Genomic DNA, 24360 nt, shown 5'->3' with positions numbered 1-24360 from the left:
TTCTTTTTGCAGATTTCCCTCCCCCCTTACTACATTATTCTTTATATTCCATTAATAATATTACTTAATTTGTCAATTTTAGAATACTGTCTTTAAGAAATATATTACAAACTAAAGAATATACAACATTTCTGCATTTGTACAATAAACAAAAACAGTAAAAAAACAAGTAAATAAACAATAAACAACAAATCCAACTGAAACTAAGTTTTATAGTGCTACATTTCTGGAAACTGCAGAAAATGCAGAGTCATGTTTTCTTGAGCTGTATCTAAATGCAACACATATTGCCATTGTCTAAAACTTTGCATCATACAGATTTGACTGTGTGTATTTTAATGGCATACACAAACCAGGCTAAAAATGGCTCACTTCCAGGTCACAACCGAAAGCTGGGAACAGAATTATTATCACAGAGACATTACAAGAAACATCCCTTATGAGTTGTTTTTTGGTCTGTGATATCAATCCTGATACCTTTGCCGTTTAATTTCATAGTCAATAAGAAGATTCTGTTGGCAATAAATGTTTTAATTACTAATACACAATAATCCTAGTACCAATACATAAAGTACATTAATATTTTAGACTTAATAAACTAATTATGCTGGTCTTAATACACTAATTATGTTGTAGTGTGGTCAGAGATACTGTACAACAGGTAATAAAGATTACACAGTAGCAACTCAGAAAAGAATGATGAAACTATTCTATTCTAACTCTTCTTGTGATATTAATATGATCTTAAGAATTTTTAAAATGGAAATAGAATTCTTCTGTTCCCATTTTCTAAGAATATTGTGTCAATTTCTGGTACCCGCATTTAAAAATAAGGGTGGGAATGAAACATTACTTTTATATTTATGTATGCTGAACTATAATATATTTCAATGATATTATTCCTTATTTGCACTGGGAAGAAAATAGGGAGTTTGTATTACATGTCTCTGGATATGTCTTAATTTTTAATATAAATACTAATATTTTCTTAATAATAAACTTATTGTCTAAAATTCTCATTTGTATTAAAGCCAGAAGAGAATTTTTTTCATTATATTTCTTAGAAGCAAGCATTTGATTGATGAACTGCATTTTAGGGTAGAAAAGCTGGAAAATTATGGGGTATTTTCATTGCTTAAAATTGTTTTTAGTCATCATACAAGGAAACACATTGTTTTCTAGTAGGCAAGAAGGTAATGCTTTTATTGTTCAACTGAATTCACTGAAACCCTGCAGAACCTTCAGATTGCCACCAATGCAATTGTTTATTGAATGGGTGGATGTTCTGCACTTACCGAATTTTAATTCTAAAATGTTCTCCTGTGCATGTACATTGTTAAGCCAACATGCTTAGTAAGATTTACACATTTGTACAGTGGTTGTTCAGAATTATCAGAGATACTCATACTGCAAATTGTATTTTAATACACAGAACAAGAATTGCATTTGAACTCAAACTGCAAAAGACAAACAAATCAACAGACTTGCGCATCCCTTCTTCTCTGTGTACAATGTTTAACGTCTTAGTTGATGCTAAAAAACAGACAGCTAAACTCTGCATACTGGATGGGGGGCAAGAGGTAAGTGGAATTTTGTCTGTTTAATTCCTATGTTCAGTTGATCTGAAACATCTCAGACTGCAGACAGTCCTTAGGAGAGTCATTTCAAACTAACTGAAATGCACCACATAGCTCTGTACAGCTGGTCCCTACAGGTGTCATGCAAGACACAACACCTCATCTTCCACCAGAGAACACACAGAGCGCTTCTGTAGTTTATTTCCTTTGACTTGTGGGTCTTTTGAACATTCAGAGGATTTCCTGGCTCACAGCCCCTCCAGGAATTTCTCTTGGGTTGCAACAGAGAAAGAGCCTGCTTCTTTTGCAATAGTAAAATAGAAGCAAAACATTGTCCTTTGCAGGTAGGTTTCAAATGAGGAAAGTTTAGGTTTAAATGGCTCATAGACCATTCATGCCTATGAATATCCTGAAAATAGAGGAAAGAAATAATCAGGTAATTTAGTGGGATTCTTTTATTTGGTCTCTAAGGACAGGGACCATTTTGGCGGTAGTCTGCTGCCGGGACTATAGATACTCCACAGTGGAGCACTGATGTACTTTCAAAGGATATGAAAACTTCATATATATAACTGTCCTTCCCATGTTGTCATTCTCATCAGGAATAATGCATGAAATGAAAGGATATACTATACAGACTGGAAAGACCACCAGGGTAAAACCAAAAGTGTTCTCTCTGTGCTAATGCATCATCAGTGTAATTTGTTTGATTTGGTTTTGGAGAGAGGGAAAAAAAAATTTCAGAATTTGTCAACAAAAAAAAGTATGTCTGCTTTAGGCACACATTTACATTATTTGGTCATTTGATTTTTGCATTTCTGTACTGTGCTCCTCATTTCATTGAGTGATCTTTCAAAGTTAGCATATTCTATGTAATTGTCCTTTTTTTTTTTTCCTTAATTCAATGAGACATTCATCATTTTCCTGTTATACCCTGTCGTCTTTATTTTTCCTTTTGGTTTCCTGTGATGTGAACCAGTTCACTAGTCAATGGGTAAGTGTCTCTTCACTGTTTTTTAGTTTACATTTTTTCATTGAATACTAACATCTACTTTTTATTTTAAATGGTAATATTGCTTTCCATGTTAATTTTTTAGCCATGCCCTCAGAATTCCCTTACAGTCTGCCCTTGCAACAGACTGATCATCAGCTTCTCCGTTCTTTCCTTATTCATCCTCTAAGATGATTCCAGATGAATTCTTCACTCTGCTGCTTTTCAGACCCAGTGTCCTGTCCTACCAGGTCACAAAGTTTTAGACTCTTTGACCTCTCAGTGAGGCTCATCAGAAGTAGCCTCAACTAACAACTCTTTATATGAGGCTGATGATGCCATTTAATCTTTCACATAGTGTACAAGCAGTAAACTGCAAGCACACACGTGCACAGCCTTCTTTGGGGACAGGCAATACCAGTACCTCTATAACAACCTGCAGAAGACAGATGGCATAGCCTCATTCTTTACAGAGTCTCCTTTTGCCTGCTCTGGATGATGCCTCCACTGTCAGTTGGTCTGCTCAAAGTTCAGCCATCTTAAAGCCTTTATTCTGGAGTCAAATAATCTTCCAAGAGGATCTGAAGTTTTGTTTCATTGAGGGTGGCTGTTTTAGCATAAGTTGGCATGGGGGAGGAGTGGGTTAAGGTATTTCTGATCTCATGATTTTCAAAATAAATCGTGAAAAAAAATCAGATTGAAGTAATTGAAAAATTATTTTAAACAAATGTTGTAATTTTGGAAGCTTGTGTTTTTTGAGTAACTTGACTCTGTTCTTTTTTTCTGTGGTCAGAAGTGAAGTTACTGATTATATTCCATTTCTACAAAATTACACTTGCTTTGTGGTGAGAAAAAAAAAAAGGAAAAAAAAATACCAGAAAAAAAATATGGGAACTGATCGTACATACATAGGTCCATTAATTTAATGTACTATGGAGGTAAAGCTGCAGACCGTTTCTGGGAGGGACAACTGATTTTTCCTGGATCATAGGAATGTGTATATTTTCAGCATTCATCAGTGGGAGAATAATTGCTTATTGTTTTCAGAGAGTAAGAAAGCATTGCCTCCTGAAGACTGTGTAAGCAACAGATGTCATAGGCAGTTTGCGGTGATTTGAGTCCTTAGCAGATCAAGACAATATTATATTGGTCGAGACATTAATATGGTTGGAATATAATATATCTGAAAATGTAGAAAGTTCATTGATGAATTTCTAATATACTCTTTCACTGCTCCAATATATTTGCTGATGTTTGTCTGAGTTCTGTGTTCACATTTCCCAAGTTATTTTAACCTTTAAAAAAAATTAAAACCAAAAATTGATGTATTTGTTGTTGGTACCTATAGTAGGTACATATATGTGGGCAAACACAACTCCTAGTTTTCTTCTCTCTTAATTCAGATCTAGGTTTGGTATCTGTGCTATTTAGAAAATTATTCCTAAATATATTAAGTAGATCAGATTTACTGTTTTGGTTTGTGTGGCAATTCTGAGACAGAATAAAAACAGCCTTTAAAAACTTAGAACTCTAAAAACTATTCAGCTGGCAGCTGCTAAGTTAGGCTAATGTTTACACTGACCTCAGTACTTTTACTCTGAGCATTATGCTGCTAGCTGTTCCAAGTAGCCTTGAACTATGAAGATAGGGTTAGTCTTTACAAGTCACATTTTCTGTGAAGTGGCTATTGGGGACAATCTTTGCTGTCAGATAAATGTTTCTAAAGGAAGAATTACTGTTTAAATTGATGTGCCTCCTTGACAGAATGGGATCCCTAGTTCCTGTTAATTTCAGGAGGGAACTCTGTAGCATTATCTAAAAACTCTTTCGGATTTATTTTAAAAGCATTTACTTAAAGGCACCTTCTTTATGAAAAAGCAAATGAAGTCTGTTTTATTATGCCTTCTATGGCCTATTAATTTGTTACCATCTATTCTGCTTTGTTGATGAAATTTTAATTTTGCCCTTGCTTGAGCATATTGTAAGATTTGTATAAACTGTGGCTCACTGTGCTAACAGAAAGGCTCTTTTAGGATGAACAATTGGAGCTCATTTTATTTCTAGAGGACATTTAAAATAACTTATGAATGAGAGTTGTCAGACATGAAATGCTGTATTAATTAAATCTTATTCTAGTCTTTTTGCTTCTCCAGCTAAACTAACGCTTTAGAAAAAAATACATGGCCACCTTAATTATATAGGAGAAGACAAAAAGTATCCTTCACATTCCTTTGGCTGAATAAGTATAAGAACTCAATTCATCTAAATAATAACCCCATTAGCTGCTTAACTCAACAGTGTACATGGGAAAATTTTCAACACAGAATGTAAGAAAATGTTGATTGGGTGGATCATTTTCAAGGGTTTGTTCTTCTGATGTTCAAAATTATAATTTTAAGTAAATCTGATCTGGCAAGGTTATCAGCTTTGCACATTTCTGACTTATGACAAAAGTGTGTGTTTATATACATGCTAATGCTTCTTTATCTTTTGAAATACAGCAACAGTACCACTCAAAAATAGATGACTTGATTGAAGAAACTGTTAAAGAAATTAGTTCACTTCTTGTTTCAAAGGTAAAATTATTTACGTTTTAATTTATAATAAAGAAGAAAATTGTTGAACTTTGGAGATGTCTTTAAATATCACACAGTTTTTCAATACACAGTGAGATTTTGGGGAACAGCAGTAGGATTTTTAAATAACAGTCGTGCAAATGATACTGAATTTACAAAATTAAATTTTGTAACGCATTAGATAAACAATTTCTGTGCAACCTGCTATTCAGATAAGTTTGTATGTTGTATTTCTGTTATAGACAGGAACTCCTAGCAGCTAGTAGAACTGGTAGGAATTAATTATGTTGATATTATCTTAAGTAAGACCATGTGTTATTTTTTGTTTAATTTTTTACATGAAAACTTTCTTCCTATCACTTAGTATTTTAATTTTGTATTTGGAGATGGACAACATCCAGAGTTCCAGTTTAACTTTTTAATAAGATTTTGTTCCACAAACCATTTAATTTAAAATATTTTATAAATTGTTGTTTCTTTAAATTGATTTTTTTTATATTTAATAAGAAAAAATATTTTGAAATGATATAGGGCTTTTGAAGAAAACCTAAACAATGTCTTGTGTTTCTGTAGCACCTCTTCTCCAGTAAAAGTCTTAAGTGCTTGATATAAAAGAAAATCCCTAATAGGTTGAAGAGACAGAAAAGAAAGATTTTATAAGAAGTTTTGTTATCTATGCATTGCAAACTACCCAGAACTATGATTTTCAAAGTAGGACAAATAAGCCATACATTTACAATTTGAGTTAGTGACAAAAAATAAGACTCTGGTCCTATTTTCATCATGCCTTCATTTTCACTTGTCACTGCTCGCTGGCAGGGGATGGGAGGAGCAGGAATCTGCTTTCAGACTGACACCCATCAGTTGAAAAGGAAGGCTTTGTAGAATCATTGTAGAAGTTTGAGCAAAATGTGTCCACTTACTGATAAGTGAAATTTTGATGTAAAAGTAACTACAAACAATTCAACTAGAGAGTTTCAAGTTTTACATGCTGCCTGTCATTGCTGCGGACTAACCTTCCAATTTATAGTTTTAGTGTTATTGAAGAGGGAGAAGAAAAAAGGGGAATTTAATCAGAGCAAATCATGCTATTAAAGGCTTAAACCTTTTAATTTTTATCTTTTTAAATATCTGAGATTATAAAAGAAGGAAGAAAATAATCATATTCCTCCTGGATGTGTGTACAAGAAATTCTAGAGACAACTGCTGTCAACACAGAGGGATTTGCATTATTGGTATCACATATAGTATTACCAGAGGTTAAAATCGCAGAACAGGAAGCATATATTCCATGTCATTGGCTGATCATTAGAAGTTTAACCAGTGTCTCCTCACTGGAGATGTGAAATGCCAATGACATCCTGATTGCTTCTGTTTCAAGGCAGAAAGCTTCTGAAGGTACAGTGGGATGCTCTTGGCTTTGCCCAGAAAGAATACACATCAATGTGCATGTGTTCGTTTTTTGCATCTAATATATTTTCACTATTTTTCAGCCTTTACCTCCGTATTATTTCCTTTGTGTTCCAGTGGAATTAGTGTCTCAATTAGTGTCTCATTGTTTTTAGCTGCAAGTCATATATGAAAATTAATATAGAACTTTCATTTCAATGCTGCCTTACTTGGTAAGGACTATACTGGACATTTTTTTGTACAAGGCTTACCAATCTAAAGCATTAAAAAAATCACTGTTAAAAAACAGTGAAACAAAGCACAGTGTGTCTCGGGGTAACCAATTCAGAGAATATGAGGTATGCACAGAAATGCTTTTAGAGCTTCACAAGTCCATGCACTGAGATCTCGAAAAACAAGCTTGATCCTTGATACTGCAATGTTTTGCTTTCTCTTGTTTTGTGTCCCACTTGTATTGGAACTGTATGTTAGCGCTGAGGACACCATGTGGTTTGTGAGATCAGCTTTTTCCATAGCAGATCTTTGCGCAACAAGGTTGAACACTTTTCCGCGGAAAGAACCCAAGAATCCTTGGCAGTCAGATAAAATGAGTTAAAGTATGAACAGCAGCTTCTCACAAGAATGCAATAGCAAAACAGAAAGCTGTTTTGTAATAAAGGGGGTGCAGAAACAACTGCCACTCTCTCTCATGATGTAGATTTGTTCTTTGATTGGCACCTATGTACTGGTGTCTTAATTAATCACTGTAAATATGACAAGTTGGATTGATAAATGACAAATGTAGGTTTGCACTTGCTCCTGCTCCTTGAACTGTTAAGAGCAGGGCTTATTGTAAAGTGATGATCTCAGTTCCTCTGGAAGTGACACTGTTGTGACACTGTTACAGTGCCCATTAACAGCATGCCAGATGGAATTTTGTTCTATCCTCACACTCATAAAATGATACTCATGGTTGTGGGAATGACTGTGTTGGGAGCAAGGGACAATTTTTAAAACAATCTTTATATAAACTGAAAAGCAATTTATATGTGTAAAAGAAATGTGCATGAATACAACAGCTGACAGAATTTTATGTTATATACCATGAATTACTTGAGCAACATAACATCACACAGGGACATGCAAAGGGAATTTGTATGCTGATTTGGTGGAGTTTAACCATCAAAGCTATAATCCATGCAACTAGTTAGATTTTTTTTTTTTGGTCAGCAATAAATTTTGGCAAAAACACCTCTTACTGAGGAATCACACTACTCAGAGAATCCCAGGTGACAATAGAGGGGAGAGAAACCACACCGTACCAGAGACTTTGAGTATACATTTTCTTGCCGCCTTCTTGGCCGTGGAGTAGCAGCTCAACAGCATATGCTGTTGACAGAAAACTCTAGTGCTATTACACTGCTGGGTGAAATCAGAGCTGGGTTTCTATTCACTTGCAAAGGTAAGGGAAACATGATATCAAGATCACCACCTTTAGCAATCGTGCTTTATTGTCTTTGAAGCTGTGATCTTAGAAACTATGGTCCTAGAAAATAACATATAATTTCTACCCAAAGTACGTACTGGGTACACACACTGCTGTATTTAACCCCACGTTCTAGAGGCAGCAATGTTGCACTGGAATCAGGCCCACCTCAGCAGAAAATTTGGGTTGAGTTTCTATTTCTGCAGTGGTTCAGCAGCTTGATCAGTAGGTGAAGCTGCATAATGAAGGTTCTCCTTGATTTCAAAGCTTTGTGAAATGGAGAAAGTGATCAAATTTACAGTTTTCATTGCCCTGCTGAAGAATAAAAATATGAGGATGAAAAAATCACATTCTCATTCCAAATACTTAATTTTTATACTGTGCATTTGGATTTCTCTCTGTGCTTTTCCTCCAGGTTGTTTCAGTATTAGAAGGCGTGCTGTCTAAATTGTCAAGATATGATGAAGGCACTTTCTTCTCATCATTAGTTTCATTCACTGTAAGTGTTTGGATTCACAGTGTTTCTGTTCTTCTTTCTGTGCATAATTATGAAATTGTGTACAATCTGTAGTAATAAGTACTTACTGTGTCTTTTATGCTTAATTTTCTAAAGGTGAAAGCAGCTGCAAAATATGTTGATGTTCCTGTAAGTAGAACATTTTTTAATTTATTTGTTCTAGTGTTCATAATAATTCAAAAAGTAGGGGGGGGTTAGCTCACATTTTTTATTGTTGACATTTTGCTTTCCTACAGAGATTCATTATAGCTTTACACAGAGTATTTAAACAGTCACTACAACCCTGAGAGGGCATTTCATTTCCCTCGAGCAACGAGTAACTCTCAAAGCAAAGCTTGGAAAGGTTATTCTCAATGCACTTTTTCAGTTGTGGAAGAGTGAGGATTGTAACTTAGACAGTCTTTTGGAGGCTTCTTTCCATCATTTGGATAAATTGCAGTATAAGCAACAAGTAAAAGCATCATACTTGAATATCCATTATTTCTTGATTTGTTACTTCAGGACTCAACTTTGCTTATTTAACCTCTTCCTTGCTAAATCCCCATTTGATTTACCAGTGCTTATGCAATGGTTGTGTGGTTTAAATAAAAAATAAAAAGGGTAACTGCTGGAGCCCTTTCATACATAGAAGCAAAATTCAGTTATTAAAATATTTTTATAGAGTATGATAGTAGAATATCTTTTCTTTAAATAAGCAAAGAAAAAGTTATCAAATATTGTCATTGTCACTGTTGTTATCCTTTGTTCTCTCAGAAGTCTGTGCTCTCATCTTTTTTTAATGCAATTCTAAAAAAATCTTATTTTCCAAGCATAGCAAAAAAAAAACAAGACTAAAATTTTTACATTAATGATCTTACAAAAAATTAAATTACAATGTAGAAGAGTGCCAGACATGCTAGGCTGTGTGGTGGCCAGAAAAACTTTTAGCAGTTCTATGCTGAAAAATACAATGCTTGCAAGCTGAAATGAATTTGTTTTTTTAATCCGTGTGTGCTAAATGAAAGGAGAAATATCTGTTTGGGGAATTTGTTATTTTGCTTTCTTTATGTTTGCTTTATTCATAAGATAAATTGTAATATTTCTGTTGTTTTCAGATGATGTTTTCAAATAATTTTTTTCTTATGTGGTTGCATGGGGTTTTTTAGCTTTATAAATGCTCTTGTGTTTTATAAAAAAGACAAAAGTAGGCTCAGTCTAGCATTCAAAGGAATGACCTCATATCAAATCCAGTTAATTTAGTATACCTCTTGTTAGTATATTGTGCTGCAGAGCTGCCCCAAAAGGTCCTTGGTGAGGCACTTAAGACTCAAAAACCTAAGAAAAAATTACTGAACAAACAAGAAATTCATAGACTTCTTTCAGCTAACATGGAAAACTCTCCAAATTACATAGAATATCCATGAGGAGACATCAAAGTCTTTTACCATTGGCCTGCATACATTGACATTGAAGTTCACAGTAAAGATGAGACTGAAAAATACCTTTGCCACAAGCTCAGGGGAATATTGCAAATCAGATCACACAGGGATGCACTCACTGCTTCAGAAGGAGAGGTTGGCAGAGCGGGGAGATGGTTGCTGGGGCTCCGTTACCCTTTTCACATTCACTGAATGGTGGCGCTTGACTTGAAGAAATGATCAGACTGTAGACAGGCTGACAGGATCCTTGTATTGTTACAGTGTCTTTGCCTTCCAGCTATCCCACACACCTTTCCCACAGCCCAAGATACAAGCTGGACTATAGTTCCACAGTTGTAAACCAGAAGTGTAAACTGTACTTCTGTGAGGGTGTGGATCTGACCAGATAAACATTTTCCAAATTCTAGAGGACTTTTTACCTGGGTTGAAGGAGTTTTATAGACTGTGGTTTGATTTTGCTTCCTCACATTCTTCTCCTTGTTGTGAAGATGTAGTTGAGGCCAAGAAAAGCCATCACAGCGAGTGTCCAGTCTGAATAGCGCCTAAAATCACCAGGTGTCGAAGTAGAAAATTCCAGCTGCAAAAGGAGGCTCTAAGTCATCATGTCACAAGGTCATCACCTGGGCTCGCAGCTGAATTGAGAAGTAGAGTGAGGGACAGCACAGAGGGAGGAATCTATGCTGAGCTCTTGGCAGTGTGATAGTAACCTAGCAAGTCTGCACTGGAGCTAATTAAATGCCTCATGTGATTTTATTTTGATCTGATACAGTATTAAATCTCTTCTTGTCCCTCCTTACCATATAGCTGCATATATGGAATTGACTTAAAAGTGACCACAGTAGGCCCTTTCTTTTGATGTAGTTGCAAATATGTGCAGAACTGCACTGTGTTAGACAATGAAATTCTGCCCCTGTGCCCCACCTCTCTCCATTCAAAGATCTTACTTGGTCACCTTCGACCACTTGGTACATCTAGGGGAGAAGGAGGCAGGGGCAGGGGCGGGCCTTTGGGGGTTTTCTGAGAGTGTGAGTGCAACAGAGTTTTTTATCTTTGATTACTAGGATTTGGCAAAGAGGGAAAAGTATGCCGGTTTATAGTGAAATAAGTAGAAACTAACTAGACCAAAGAGATCTTAGAAGAAAATTAAAGTAGTACTGAACAGAATGTTTTAGAGAAGAGGGATAAGAGGTAAAGGAGATTAAAAAGTTAAAAGGTAAATAAAAATAGAAACACTAAAGAATGCAAAAAGAAGGAAGACATTCTTGGATGATACTTGGTCATTTTGAGGAAAAGGCAAATTCTATTGAGAGGAGGTTTAGACATCAAATAGTTGGGCATGAAATTGCACGCTCCCTAGAAGGCATCTCTCAAATGCTCAAGGCCAGGATGGGAAAGATAGACACAGACTTGTGGTTCATTTGGCAGATATGTTTGTGAAAATGTTGCTGTCTACCCTTCCATTCATTAATCTTGCCAGGGAATTATGAATAATTCCATGCAAAAGGAAAAAAGGTGTTTTGGGGTATTTTTTTCTAACTGTTTAAGAAAACACACAACATAAGCCTCCTTTTTTCAGAATGCTCTTTATGAAGTGGGACATATGCAGTCCCAAGGAGCTCTCATTGCTTTCCCCAGCCATTTATATGGGGCTATATGGGCACTGCATATGTTTTGGAAATTGAAATATCAACAGAAATACTAGCAACAGTGCAAAATTGCCCAGACTAAGAAAAGTAACAACAATGGTGTCTTGTGATTTCGTAAAAATAATACTGGAAAAATCTAGTTTCTGTTATGCTCTTTTTATTGGTAATTGTCACAGTATGCCAGGCTCTGACATGGAATAAATTGTGTCTGCTGTGCATGTGAAAGAAACCAAGTGTTTGGAGGAAAATAACACAAGTGTTACAAATATAAGTAGTGCATGAAGGATGACATTTTCTCTCTTGTTAATGCTATGTTTTGGGTGTTTGGTAATGCAGAAGCTGATTTGGGAAACTTTTTTTTAAACAACTCATCAAAATTTGCTATGACTCTTTGATAGTTTCTTTGAAAGTCCAAGCAATCCGTAAGATATCAGACAACCCGATATTTTTCTTTTTTAAAAAATATTCTGTTCACAAAGACAATTAATTAATGAGAACAGGGAAAAAATGCAGTAGAATTAGAGGGGGAAAGTGTATGTTGTTATCTCAAATGATATTATTTCTTAATCATATAGATCATTTCATTGTGTTCAATTTCTCATAATGTAAATAAGTTTTGCACTCAAATAATTATGTCTCTAGCTGGTCATTTTTACACACATTTGCCTCATTTACAATACAACCAGAGCAATTACTCATACAAACTGAGCATCCAGTTACATGCTTTTTGTTTGGAGAGGTATGTTTAAATCCTTTTGTAGGAGCCAGTAATCTATGCCAGTCACTTAGAGGGCACAGAAGGAACCTAATCCTCCCTTACTTCATGTGGGCCACCTGTCATACCAAGTGGCAGAGAGGCCATTTGAAGGACCCAGGGCTGACAGCAGTGCATAGCTCGCACAATGCCAGCCCTCTCGCTCCGCTCTTGCCTTTATGTGGGGATCAAAGGTATGAAAAGGGGCCTCACACATGTGCCAGCATTTGACTTACGGGGTCCTGTAGAGGCCAAAGAAGGAACTCTGCCTCCTACCAGGCAGATATACATGGGGACCTTCCAGCTACCTCCATTTCCAAATATCACACTTGTACTCCATGGCCTCATTTAGCTGGTTTTAAGAAGGAAATGGCATTTTGTGGGAAATGAGCATTTGTCTATGTGTGGCCATACTGTGCCAGGCATTTTTGAGCAGATTTTCTTGAAGAATTCTGTTTAAAAATGAAGAGCATATAACAGTCATTAACCTCATGCTCAGGTCTTCTTCTGCCCTCTTCCTCCTTCTCCTGTGTATACCAAGACCTGGGAATGGCCCTTCTGTTTTCAGATCTGTAAAAACAGGGTATTGTAGAATTGGAGGGAAAGCCCTGCAGCATCTCTTTCAAGTCAGCAGTATTTTTGAGATACCTCCTAAATGGTGATCAGAAGGATGACTGCTAATCAGTAGGAAAGCTAAAATAGCATAGTAAAATATCACTTTTTTGGGGGGGGAAGCATATTTAAATACCCAATTTTGTCGTAGGAACTGTAGCATTTTGAAGACCTTTTGCACAACAGAATCAAAATCCTGGTGCAGACACTTGCATGCCTATGTTGCCCTGTGAATGCAATGAAACTATATATATATGAAGAGGTGTTTGCTTTTTTTGTAAATGCTTGCAGAATCCCAGTATAAGTTCTACATGACAGTTTTCAAAATACACACATTTCCTCTTTGCCAAGGTTGCTTTTTCTTCTACAAGAAAATGTTTTAGAGAGAGAGAAAATGCATTGTATTCTTTCATTTAAGCAAAATTTTTTTTTCATAACCATGTGAGATTAAAACATTATTTCTATAATAGAGTGATGCACCTTCTTGCCTGGCTTAAGTATTTTGTTTTGTAAGAAATGAAGGGGGTGATGATCTTGCCGTGGGTACAAGTAGTTTTATTCCAAAAATATTTTAATGATATTTTAATTCTGTTATTCCAAAGCCCAACTGATGAGCCTTGCAGTATTTAGAAAAGAAATTTCAGGCAGTGAAATTTTCCAACATGCTCTTCATTTAGTGGTGGACACTGAATAGGGAACTCCTGTGTTCCTCACAATAGCCCCCTCCAGCTCATCACTTCTTTTCATTTCATTGTTACATCCACTCTGTAGTTAAAATGACTCCCTCCAGGATGCAGGGAAGGGAAAAGAGGTGGAGAGCAAACACAAAATGGGATGACGTTTGTTATCGTATAGTTACTCTCTAACATCTGCTCTCATCCTGGAAACATTAATGCTTTGGCAGGATAGCAACTTGGTAAAACTAGTTGGGGTTTTTTTTTGGTAATACAAGTTTGTTTAACACCTGATACTAAGAAATGTTCTGTGACAAATGCCAAAGTGAGAATAAACATAACTGAAGTATTACAAATGTACATGATTTTTTTTGAGGTTTATACCAAACTGTTGCATTGCAAAATGCTGTGCAGAAACTGAGGTGTACCTTTCCTGTAGGAAAATGCCTAATATTAGTGGCAGCATTAAGCCTGTAGCAAACCTTTCAGCAGCAAATATTTGAATGCCTGTAAACCAAGGCAATGCAGCATTACATTTCACTAGGTGCTTCAGGCTAGTTTTGAAGTGGGAGCCGTGTGTGTCAATGATAAAACAGTTTCTACAACATCTTGGAAACTGAAATAATGTATTTTAACATTTGCCTCCTTGTTAAATAGACATTATATAGTGTTTTCCTGTTAAAAGGGAGAAAGTTAAGCTGTTTCTTCTTTATCTGAATTTGTTGCTATGAAAAAGTGCCTGTCAATCAGGACCTACCTACCAGTGAATAGTAAAAGAGACAACCCGCACCTGTGGGATTAGGTGCAGCAGCAGGAAGTAAGAGCACTTGCAGTATATAATTAACAAGGATTTTTAAATTTTTTTCCTAAACAGCATGTTCATCTTGCCAGGTTAACTAGTGATTAACCCTAAAAAAGAATGTGCTGAAGCCTACACCCTTGTTTAAACTCATTCACTCACCAGTGTATTCAGTTACTTGTGTAACCAGCGACAGAGTAACCCTATTTACAACTCTTAATTTCCTGGTATTTTATTTGATCTCTTTGTGTTTCCAGTTTCTCTATTCATCTCTTTGTCTGGTTCTCTTTCATTTTCAGATAAGCAAAACATCTTGTCTGCTATTCTGAACAAAACAAACTTACAATAACTTTCTATCTATCATAAAAAACCACCTTTTTTCTTGGGGAAATTTTCAGACAAAATATCTTTTTTTATACTTATCTGGATAAATATACCAGGTTAAATTCTTCTGTCAAAGATGTGCAAATAATTCTCATTAACTTCAGCAGATATTCTGCCAAAGATTCAGATAAGAATTTTTTTTTTATATTGAATATAGATGTGGAGACTAGAATACTTCAGTGTTTCCAATATTAGTAATGAAATGCCCCCTGTGACAATTATCTAAAATATATCTCAGTTTCCATTTGTTTGTCTTTTAAGGTACATGAAATTTCTTAATTGTTGTTTGTTTGTTTAACTCTACATTAACTTGGGTTTTTTTCTGATGTTTAATAATCCAATACAGAGCAGTAGAGGATCATGTAATCAGATTTTTCCAACTAATATAAAATTCCTATTAAAAAAAGTTAAAACATTATGTACACAGCAATAAAGCTGTTTTGATGCATATAATAGCTTTCTTTTCTTCTTCCACACGTTTGGAGAAAACAAATAAATTGAATGCATGTGATATGCATGCAATAATGAAGTATTTGATATACTGTTGGTTCATTCAATGTTTAATGTGTGCTTTGCCCACCATGAGCAAAGATGGTTAACCTGCAATGATTTTGGTGAGGTTTTAAAACAGAGTCATACTTTGGAGTATTGATAATCTACCTTACCCAGACTTATTTCTACTGTAGACAGACAGTGTTTAAAAGGAAAATTAATTTTTTTCCACAGCAATTTCAAAGGTAATTATCCTGCACACTTTAAAGAAGGATGAAGTGTTTTAAAGAACTGTAATTCTAATTGGTAAATGTCACCAGCTGTTGCAGTTACTCTTACTTGTGTGTATTCTTTTAATGATTACACTCCTGTGCCACAAGCCACATGAAAATATATTCACTAGGTGTGAAATTCCCATATGTCATAGCTTCAAGACTAGGTAAACATCTCAAAGATAAGGGGAGAGTTAATGCTGATGGGAAATGTTGTTATTTAGTTTTGGCTATCTGCAAGAACATTTTTTATTGAACTTAGTCAGGAAAAAAATGCATGAATTGGAGAACCACTAGGTTTTAGCATCCAGGTAAAGATTCATTAATACATTTGAATATATATCTCCAAGAACTACCATCAGCCCTTCATTTGTTAGATTATCTCCTTCGCCGACCTCTGGAGATTTCAAACTATTTTTCTATTACTCCTCTGAGTTAAAACTAGTCCAATTCCTGTGAATTGCCTATCAGGTTTTAGAAAATACGTAAGGTTTCAACTGACTGTATTCTTTTGTACTATCTCAAATGAGTATACTGAGGTAAAGTAGGGAGTCTTCTGTTTTAATTCTGCTTTACTTTGTGATTTGTCTTAATATAAAAACATTTCTGTCACGTTTTAATGAAGGCACATTTTTATGAAGGAACTCTATTGATTTTTGTCAACCAGGTTTTCTAACAGAAAACCGTTTTATCTATTGAAATCTTACATTTTTATTTCTATGCTTAGGATTGAGATGTGTGATGCAGATACAAATATAAATGGTCCTGCTTTCCTTTTAAGAGTTTCATGTAAGCATATATGTATGGGATAAGTTTTTGCAACGAGCTTTCACTGCCCCTGGAATGACCAATCCAAATGTGCAGGAAACATTTCAGCTTTTCACTGTGAGTTTGAGAGATGCTACAAGTGTTAAACCTGGTCATCATTCCACATTTAACTGTTACTCTTAAAAAATGAAACTGCCATATATGTACATGTATAAATGAAAACGAAAATCTTCTCATTTTGGAACATATTTCGATATATGTCTGTAGTAGATTTAGGAAAAATAGAGCTAAAGTTCATGATCCAGGAGGTTTCACTCGCTGCAGTTTTGAGGAGACAATGCTGTCATCTTATTACTGTAATAGGATGACAACAGTTTTTGGGCCAGTTTTAGTATGGGCATGTTGCACCTTTCCTTCCCTCTTGTGCTCAGACCTGTTCATATACATTGTAAAATATTGCACACAAGATAATAAGGAATGGGAAAAATGAGAAGTTATCACTTGCAGAGTAGAAAGGAAGACCTAGTATAAAATTATATATAAATATTTTAACTGTATAAGCATGTTATGCATAAATGTCTTTAAAATATGCTCTGTTTTTATGGGGTTGTTCATATGCTGTTTTCAGACAATAAAAGTTTCTGAGAAATAGAAATTACTTATGCCTTGGAATTCAGGGACTGGGTATAACTGCTTTTATCCTCCTTCCCTAGAACTGTTAATTATTCTGTACAGAGTAAGCTTCACAAAATCCAGATCCTTTATAAATAGCTTTGTGCTAAGGCTAACTATGAAGTATTATAAAACTTAGCTTTCTTTTGCATGCCCAGAACTTTATAAGCTATTATTTGGGAGCAAGTGATACTTTTACAAACTTACTCACATAGAAGGCATTTGCAGAAGACCTTCCAAAGTGCCTATGTGCAATCTTGGTTTCTGTTAGAAAAAGGTGAACTCCTTACCATCACTGCTTATGCTGCCAGTAAAGGGGATGTTGCAGGCTGTTAGGAGTGTTAGTGTGGAACAACTTTTTGTGGCTTCAGAGATCCAGAAGTCACAGCTGGGCAGGAGAGAGCAGTTTCAGCCATTGTTGTGACTGTCCAGAGGTAGTATCACATGCACACAACATATCCTGGCCTGTCTCATGTTTGGGATTGTGGTATGAAAATTATGCCTAGTCTGCTGTTCATACAGAACATACAGTGGTATGAGAAGGGAAACATTTCAGTCCTTGCTCCTTCCTTAGCCATCCTCTGAGCTGATTGTGCCAGTGCAGCAGTTTCCAAAAATAGTCAACCTTTTTCATGCCATTGCTGTCAGAAGTGCTTGAACTTAGTTTAAATTACAGTTAGTTGAAGCCAACCTCAGAAACAAACTTCAGCTGTACTTTGGAAGCAAATTGCAAGAAATCTGAGACAATGAAAAAGGAACTGACTCCTTTCTCTTTTAACCATTTTCTGAAGGTGATAGCAGGATTTGGACCTCCATACTCAGGTGGAGTAGCTATGAAAGCCTCACTAACAAAAAAGGGCAAAATGTCCAAGTTTGCCATTGATGTTACCAGAGAGCCAAGACTTCATGCCATTGCATATGGCAATGTAGAGTTATGACTCAAAGCATCCATAAGTTAAAGCACGGAGAACTTTATTAATTGTGAACCCTCCTGAACTTGTTAACTAACCCAGAATTCACAGCAGATTTTGTAAATATAGTCTATACATGTGTGAACATTATAAAATATCTCAGTTTTCATTATGTTTAAGTATAACTTCTTGTAAGTCTCAGTTGTTGAGGGGTCTATCTTCCCCTTCCCACTACTTTCTCCCTTCACTTTATGTCTCCACAGAAACCAGGGATGGATCTAGCAGACACCTACATTATGTTTGTTCGACAAAACCAAGATATACTTCGAGAAAAGGTCAATGAGGAAATGTACATAGAGAAGTTATTTGATGTGAGTAACTCCCCTTTCAAAGTTTGCTGGTATCACTGCTATATCATAAGGGATAAGCTGCACTTTGATAATATCCAACAAGTTTAGATATTCTCCCCTGTTGATAATTTTTTCTCTTGCTTTTTATTTACAAGCTTCAGCTGTCATGGGTGGCCTTTCTTTAAATATTTTCTGCATGAAACTTTTAAATGCTAGGAGGCAGAAGTAAAATTGTTAGAAGATTATTATTTGAAATAGTCATTTTTCCACTGTGAGTAGTCCAATTATATTCCACCTTTTGATTTTGAATTTGTTAATTAAGAGAATCGGATTGGTGTGGGTTGTGAATTCTGTTGCAGATCTAATTTCGCTAAATTAAGAACTTGCACATATCACTTTCTGCTTGTATACAGGAAGAGGCCAGTTATGCCAGGTACCTCTATGGGTTTGACTGGTACTTTTGTGGTATGACTTTTAGCATTTTGTTTTATGGATTTTTAGTTTAAGACTTCTAATTTCTTAAAGTTGTTCAAACATTTATTGAATTGTCAAACTCGTTTTCAAAATTCTAATTTGACTTCTGCAAGTTCAGAGTAATCATCATTCTCAAGGAGCACATAGTAATTTCCTCAGGTTGATAGTAACTTCTGCAGCCTCCCTCCACTCATTCCTTTGCCTTAATCCCTCATCTTTTTGTTAGAAATGATCACATTTCAGTTCAGTCAAGTTCTGACCACTAATTTATGTTTACTATGTCCCTTTCTGAGTTGTCTGAAGAAGTAGCTATAGGCAGTGGAAACTGTATCTTCTGTATAAATTTAAAGCACTTCACATGTAAAATCTTTGTAAAATAAAATTTATTTTACTATAAAGTTGGATAAATTTATGCAACAATTATCTCAGCCACTTACAATCAGGTAGGAATTTGAACAGGGAAAGAAGTCATCTCTGGCACTGTGAAATGGAATTTATTACAAAACTAATTCTGGAACATAACACAGACTTTGAAATGTATTTATTTGTGTCATCTCCTAAGTATTTTAGAAAGCTTTGCTGGCAGTTTCATTTAATTATGCAAGTTACAGCAAATGTTTTCATAACAGCAATTCACAGCCTTTACTGTGACACTACAGTTGTGGCAGTCACAGAAGGTCCCATAACATAGACTCTCAGCCATGGTATGTCATGTCAGTGTTTGTTGTTTGTTAGACTGGGTGGTCAAAATAAGACTTATCTCTCAGATTTTATATTTCCAGACACTCCCATGCAGCTTTACAAAAAAAAAAAAAAAAGTATCATCTGTTTTAATAAGCTAAGTGCTAATATGTGTGAAAAGAATGATTTTATAAAAGCTTTGATGCCCTGCAGGGGTAGAAAAATTATCATCCATCCAGCTGGCACCTTCACAAAGTACTAAAACCGTATTAGCAACTTCTGCTTCAGTTTGCTTTTGCACTGAATCTGCAAGCATATGTTTCATTTTCAAGTTTCTATTTTTTTGTTTTTCTTTGGGGTTATTTCTGCTTATGTTGTCATTTTCTGAATGTTAATAAAATTATCTGACTAAGGCCAAGTCTAACTCTCACTGGAGAGACGACATTGACTTTTTTGAGGTAGTGGGATGGGACCAGGTATCAGGCTATGTCCACAGCAGTGCACTGGCCAGGGACCAGGCACAGGCCTGAGAACTAGCAAGGGATCATCCACACCAATAAGTCATCAGCACAGTTCCTGGCATGATTTTGGGTTAGTACTAACCCAGAGACAGTGCTTCAGTACAGCTGGATTAGCATGGGTTAAGGACCTCTTCCAAATTTCATTTCAGCAATTAAGCTTTTCAGCACAAGAAAACATCTGTATGGATCCAAGTTCTGACGTAGCACTTGCCTTTGAGATTGCAAACCCATTTCTGACCCCCTTTTACTCAGAAGTATGCTTTGTGTGCTGTCATGGCCAATGCTTGTATCTGTAAGAAAAAAAAAAGGATGTATGATATGTATTTTGTGTATCAAAAATCTATTTTTATCTTTATTTTTCTTAACATAGGGTGGTATTACATTTCTGTATAACATCACGCTGGGAGATATAACTGATTGGACAGATGCAGATAAAAGCATTAACAAATATGGAAGTTCATAGCATGCAGAAATTTAAAATAGTCATCTCTGTAGACTCTGTAATTCACCTTTCCTGAGATTAATTCAGATTTAGGACATTATAACTGAGCAAGATTTTGTCCATGATTTTTAATAGGGTTTTTTTAAATTAGTGATATAACAAAACCTACTACTTATAAATTCAAATCCATCTAGTTATATTTCAATAGAAATAATAAGATATATTCACATTTTTATGTAAATATACCTCAAGCCATTCGACTGGCTACAGTTACTTTCCCCTTAAAACACCTTGTATTATTATCAGCTAAGTAATCATCAGCCAAGTGTAAGAGCACAAGTGCATGTTCCTGTGCTTCGTCCAGGGAAACACCTCATCCAGAAAAACAAAAACCTGACTGTTTTATGCGCTAGAGGTGTTAGTTATAAATACAGATGAGATCAGGCCTTGGATACTATTTTAAACTCAAAAAAATGTATAATTGCAAACTATTTATGCACAGATTTCATTGATTTGATTAGGGCTGCTATATGCTAACAGCTATTACAGTGACCAAGCAAACATCATACAAAGTTATGTACATAACAAAGATCATTTAAATATAAGAATAGTATTGATACAAGTACAAATGTCTGCCAGTGGGTCACAATATGTTAAGGTTTGGAGTCGTAAAGTTGTTTATCTACCTGAGAAGCCTCAAACTAGGGAGAAGACAAAAAATACATGGTGTTTTATGGTGGTGCTTGATAAGCCTAGAAAAGCACTGCCATGCTATACAAAATACAAAAATCAGGAGAATGGAATTTAAGTTTGTGATATGAATCCTTACGTATGAGAGAGGTTCAAATCTCCAGCAGACTTTGAAAGAAGACTGGGCTGATAGTTTTTTATACACCATTTTTAAACCATTTAAATCCTGTGCTTCAGTACACCTGCTGATCATGCAGTGGAAGCAAGGTGGTGGGTTTTTTTTCCTTTCTTTCCTCTGACAAACTCAACTTCTGTGTGCATTTTATTATTACCTCCTCCAGAAGAGCTATAGACAGCAGGCAGAGCAATATGTCTGGCTGCTCCTGGTAGCACTGGTCTCTCCCAGATGAACATCTTCTTGTTCTCGTAACTAGTCAACAGCTTTGAAGTCACAAAGATTTTTCACTTGGTCAGTTTGTCAGAGACACTTAGGAATTTTTGTCTTCATTTGCAGTCTGGAGCATGGTCTTCTTCCTAAAATGAGCTGGGAATTTTTCCTGTCAAATTCCTCCTGTTACAGAGGCTCAGGTCATTTATTTCCTACTCTTCATGCAGTAACAGTTTCTAGTTGAGGGGGGTGGAGGGGAGGTGTTTCTTTGTTTTTAGGATCACATTTCTTAAAGAGCACTAATGTTTTGTAATGTGTTGCACATGAGGATGCTCTGCAGTAGCTCTGGGTTAATGCTTTAGAAACAAAATTGTATTTAATCTTTTTTTTTTTAACAGTTTGAAAAATACTTATTTTCAGAACAGGCTGTAAAAGTAGAAGCTGGTGAATGGCAAAATTAAGTATTTAGAATAGAATTACACAAACCTAGAATAAATGGAAAATATTAACTAAATATTATTAAGGCCTCTTTTATCTATAAAGATAATCTCTTTGATGGATGATGTAAGAGCATCTGTACAGCCTATCAAAGAACACTGCTTTTGTGTATCTGATCACAAAATTAACAGATTCAAAAAATATCCAACTATGAAATTCCCGTGGGGTCTGGTTGTACCCTCTCAAAATTAATTGGAGTTTTACCATTAACCTTAATAAATGTGGTGCTGTGTCCATAAACATGCTGGGTTATCCTCACTGACTAAACTTAGATTGATGTTTCTACTAGATTTTTTAAAATTAGACCAATAAATCTTGAACTCCTGAGCAAATTTACATTAGACTTCTAAATTAAAAACTATTTCCTTTAAAATTAAATTGGATTTTGTTAACAAACCACTTGGAAAAGCACTTTTTCATTTTGCATAAAGCTCTGTTTAAAACATTGATGCAATACTTACTTTCTGTAATGATGTGCAGTTCCTAAGTGCCACTTGGTTAGATTCTCACTTTCTTGTACCTGTGAATTGCACGTGAAGTATGAATATTCTTGTTGGAACACAGGAAAAAATAATTTCAGACATTTTTGCTTCAAATTCCTTCTTGGTGTATTTGCCATTAGGAGCATTATCTTATAGTTTATATTTGTGTTGTGCCTGTTGTGGAAAACTTATAGTGTTAACAGATGTATGATTCCAGTTTTATTAAGACTATAAATGCAATGGAACCTTTATGCAATAACTGATTGCTGCTCTGAGAAATAAAGAATGGCTTAAAAGAACAGCTTTAATGCATCAGTGTTTAGTCATTGATATAACTGAAAGGTTTTCCAATTTTTTAGGCTTTAATTTCTCGGAAACCTTCTCCCAGGTGTACCATAAACACATAAAATATTCAGAGGGTACATCCTGGAAAGGTCAGCATTAGCAAGCAGGTCCCTTAGTTATCTTGTACAAGATGCTACCTGTGAGCAGGTATTGTTCCTGATCGCCTATCTCTTCCTGGTGCTAAACTAGTGTGGTGTGACAGACTATTCCTGTTGACTTCACAGGGACTGCTCATGCAGGAGAATGTCCTGGGGGCTTTGGCCTCATGGATGGTAACAATTCAACAAGCACTGTAAGAGACGTAAATGGCAGGGAACTCATACGACTTTCTTTGGAGTGCAGAAGGACTGAATGTCTTTATGAGCAATATAAATAATTAAGCACTCCAGATTTTACATAGCTGGTTTTGGCTTTTGTATTTCAAAAGTTCAGATGTAATTCAATATTCTTTTTCTGTTGTAAAACTGCTTGTATTTTGTCTGGAATGTTAATTAAGTGCTAGTGGTTTTCCCATATCAAAACCATTATTTTCCTTTTCCATTAGTAGCAGGGATGGGCGATTTAAGTTCAATTATGTACTTGATCTTATTTGAGGTCTTCATTATTCTCCAAAGATTATTATGTCATGTACTTTGCTCTGTGGATAACTGGAGATATGAAGTACTCATCTGATTAATTTCTGTTTGTTGTCATATCTGCAAGTACATATTTAGTAAATGCTTTATTCAATTGCATAATTTCTATAGGTTTTCTGACCTTTTACAAAACAAAATATGTTTAAAAATGTGCAAATGCTTCTCCCTGGCAAGTGAGTTAATCTTCAGCTGCTGTTACACAGCTAAGAGGAACACTTAATTTAAATGTGAGTTTTCTGTAGTAACAACTCCTTGTGCCAATCATGCCTACCTCAAAAGCACCATTGCTGTAGTATTTAGTATTCAGCAATGTTTTTCTAGAAAACCTTAACTGTGATTTTTTTTTTCCTTATTCTCAAATTACTTCCTGTCATGGTAATTTTAATAAGTAATCTTCACTTTTGTTGTTATGTAATTATTTGCAAGTGTGTGATTTGACAAAAGGTCTGTTTGGTTAAAGGCCACATTTGAATCAAAAGCTGTGTTTGTATTAACCTCTGAGAAACATGAGAGGACCGTGCCTAATTACTTAAAAAAAGACTCAACAAAAATGGATTGTAGCTTGTTGATCTTCTTATTTCTTTGATAACTCAGAATAATCTTCAAGAAATATGTGGGCTTCTTTCTCAGATTCTTGAAATTTGATCACAGTGCAAAATTGTCCTTTGGCACAAACCCAGAAATACACATCTTTGCATGATGCACCTGGACATATGTGGCAGGTCTGGTAGAATCAGCTAATTAACAACACAGGCTTAAACAGGCACCTCATCTGGCAGTGTAGTTAGTTGCCTGATGGTGCTCAGCAGGATTTGGTAGTGCTTTTTATTTTTCTGTCCTAATGGTCTGCTGCCCACCTAATTTTGCCTTATTGTCAGCCACTACTTACCGCAGCTTGAGGCCCTCCCAGGAGGCT

General features: G+C 35.5%; 1 protein-coding gene across 18 annotated transcripts in view; it reads left to right on the top strand.

Annotated features, from left to right (window-relative positions):
• The window catches only part of CADPS2 (calcium dependent secretion activator 2), a 297812-nt gene that overhangs the window by 256687 nt on the left and 16765 nt on the right, over positions 1–24360 (top strand). For 10 of the 18 annotated variants that reach the window (XM_017818206.1, XM_017818200.1, XM_017818205.1 and 7 more), the window contains 6 exons: positions 1433–1580; positions 2557–2571; positions 5070–5144; positions 8435–8518; positions 8633–8665; positions 18202–18309. In XM_017818206.1, coding sequence (XP_017673695.1) covers positions 1433–1580; positions 2557–2571; positions 5070–5144; positions 8435–8518; positions 8633–8665; positions 18202–18309 — 463 coding nt within the window. The remainder of the gene's footprint in view (positions 1–1432; positions 1581–2556; positions 2572–5069; positions 5145–8434; positions 8519–8632; positions 8666–18201; positions 18310–24360) is intronic. The other 8 variants (XM_017818201.1, XM_017818203.1, XM_017818196.1 and 5 more) reach the window with 1 other exon arrangement.

This window comes from Lepidothrix coronata, unplaced genomic scaffold (genome assembly GCF_001604755.1).
Source record: "Lepidothrix coronata isolate B3197 unplaced genomic scaffold, Lepidothrix_coronata-1.0 Scaffold66, whole genome shotgun sequence".
NCBI classification, from domain to species: Eukaryota; Metazoa; Chordata; class Aves; order Passeriformes; family Pipridae; genus Lepidothrix; species Lepidothrix coronata.
Note: the sequence above shows the minus strand (reverse complement) of the source record. Positions and strands in the feature narration are given on the sequence as shown.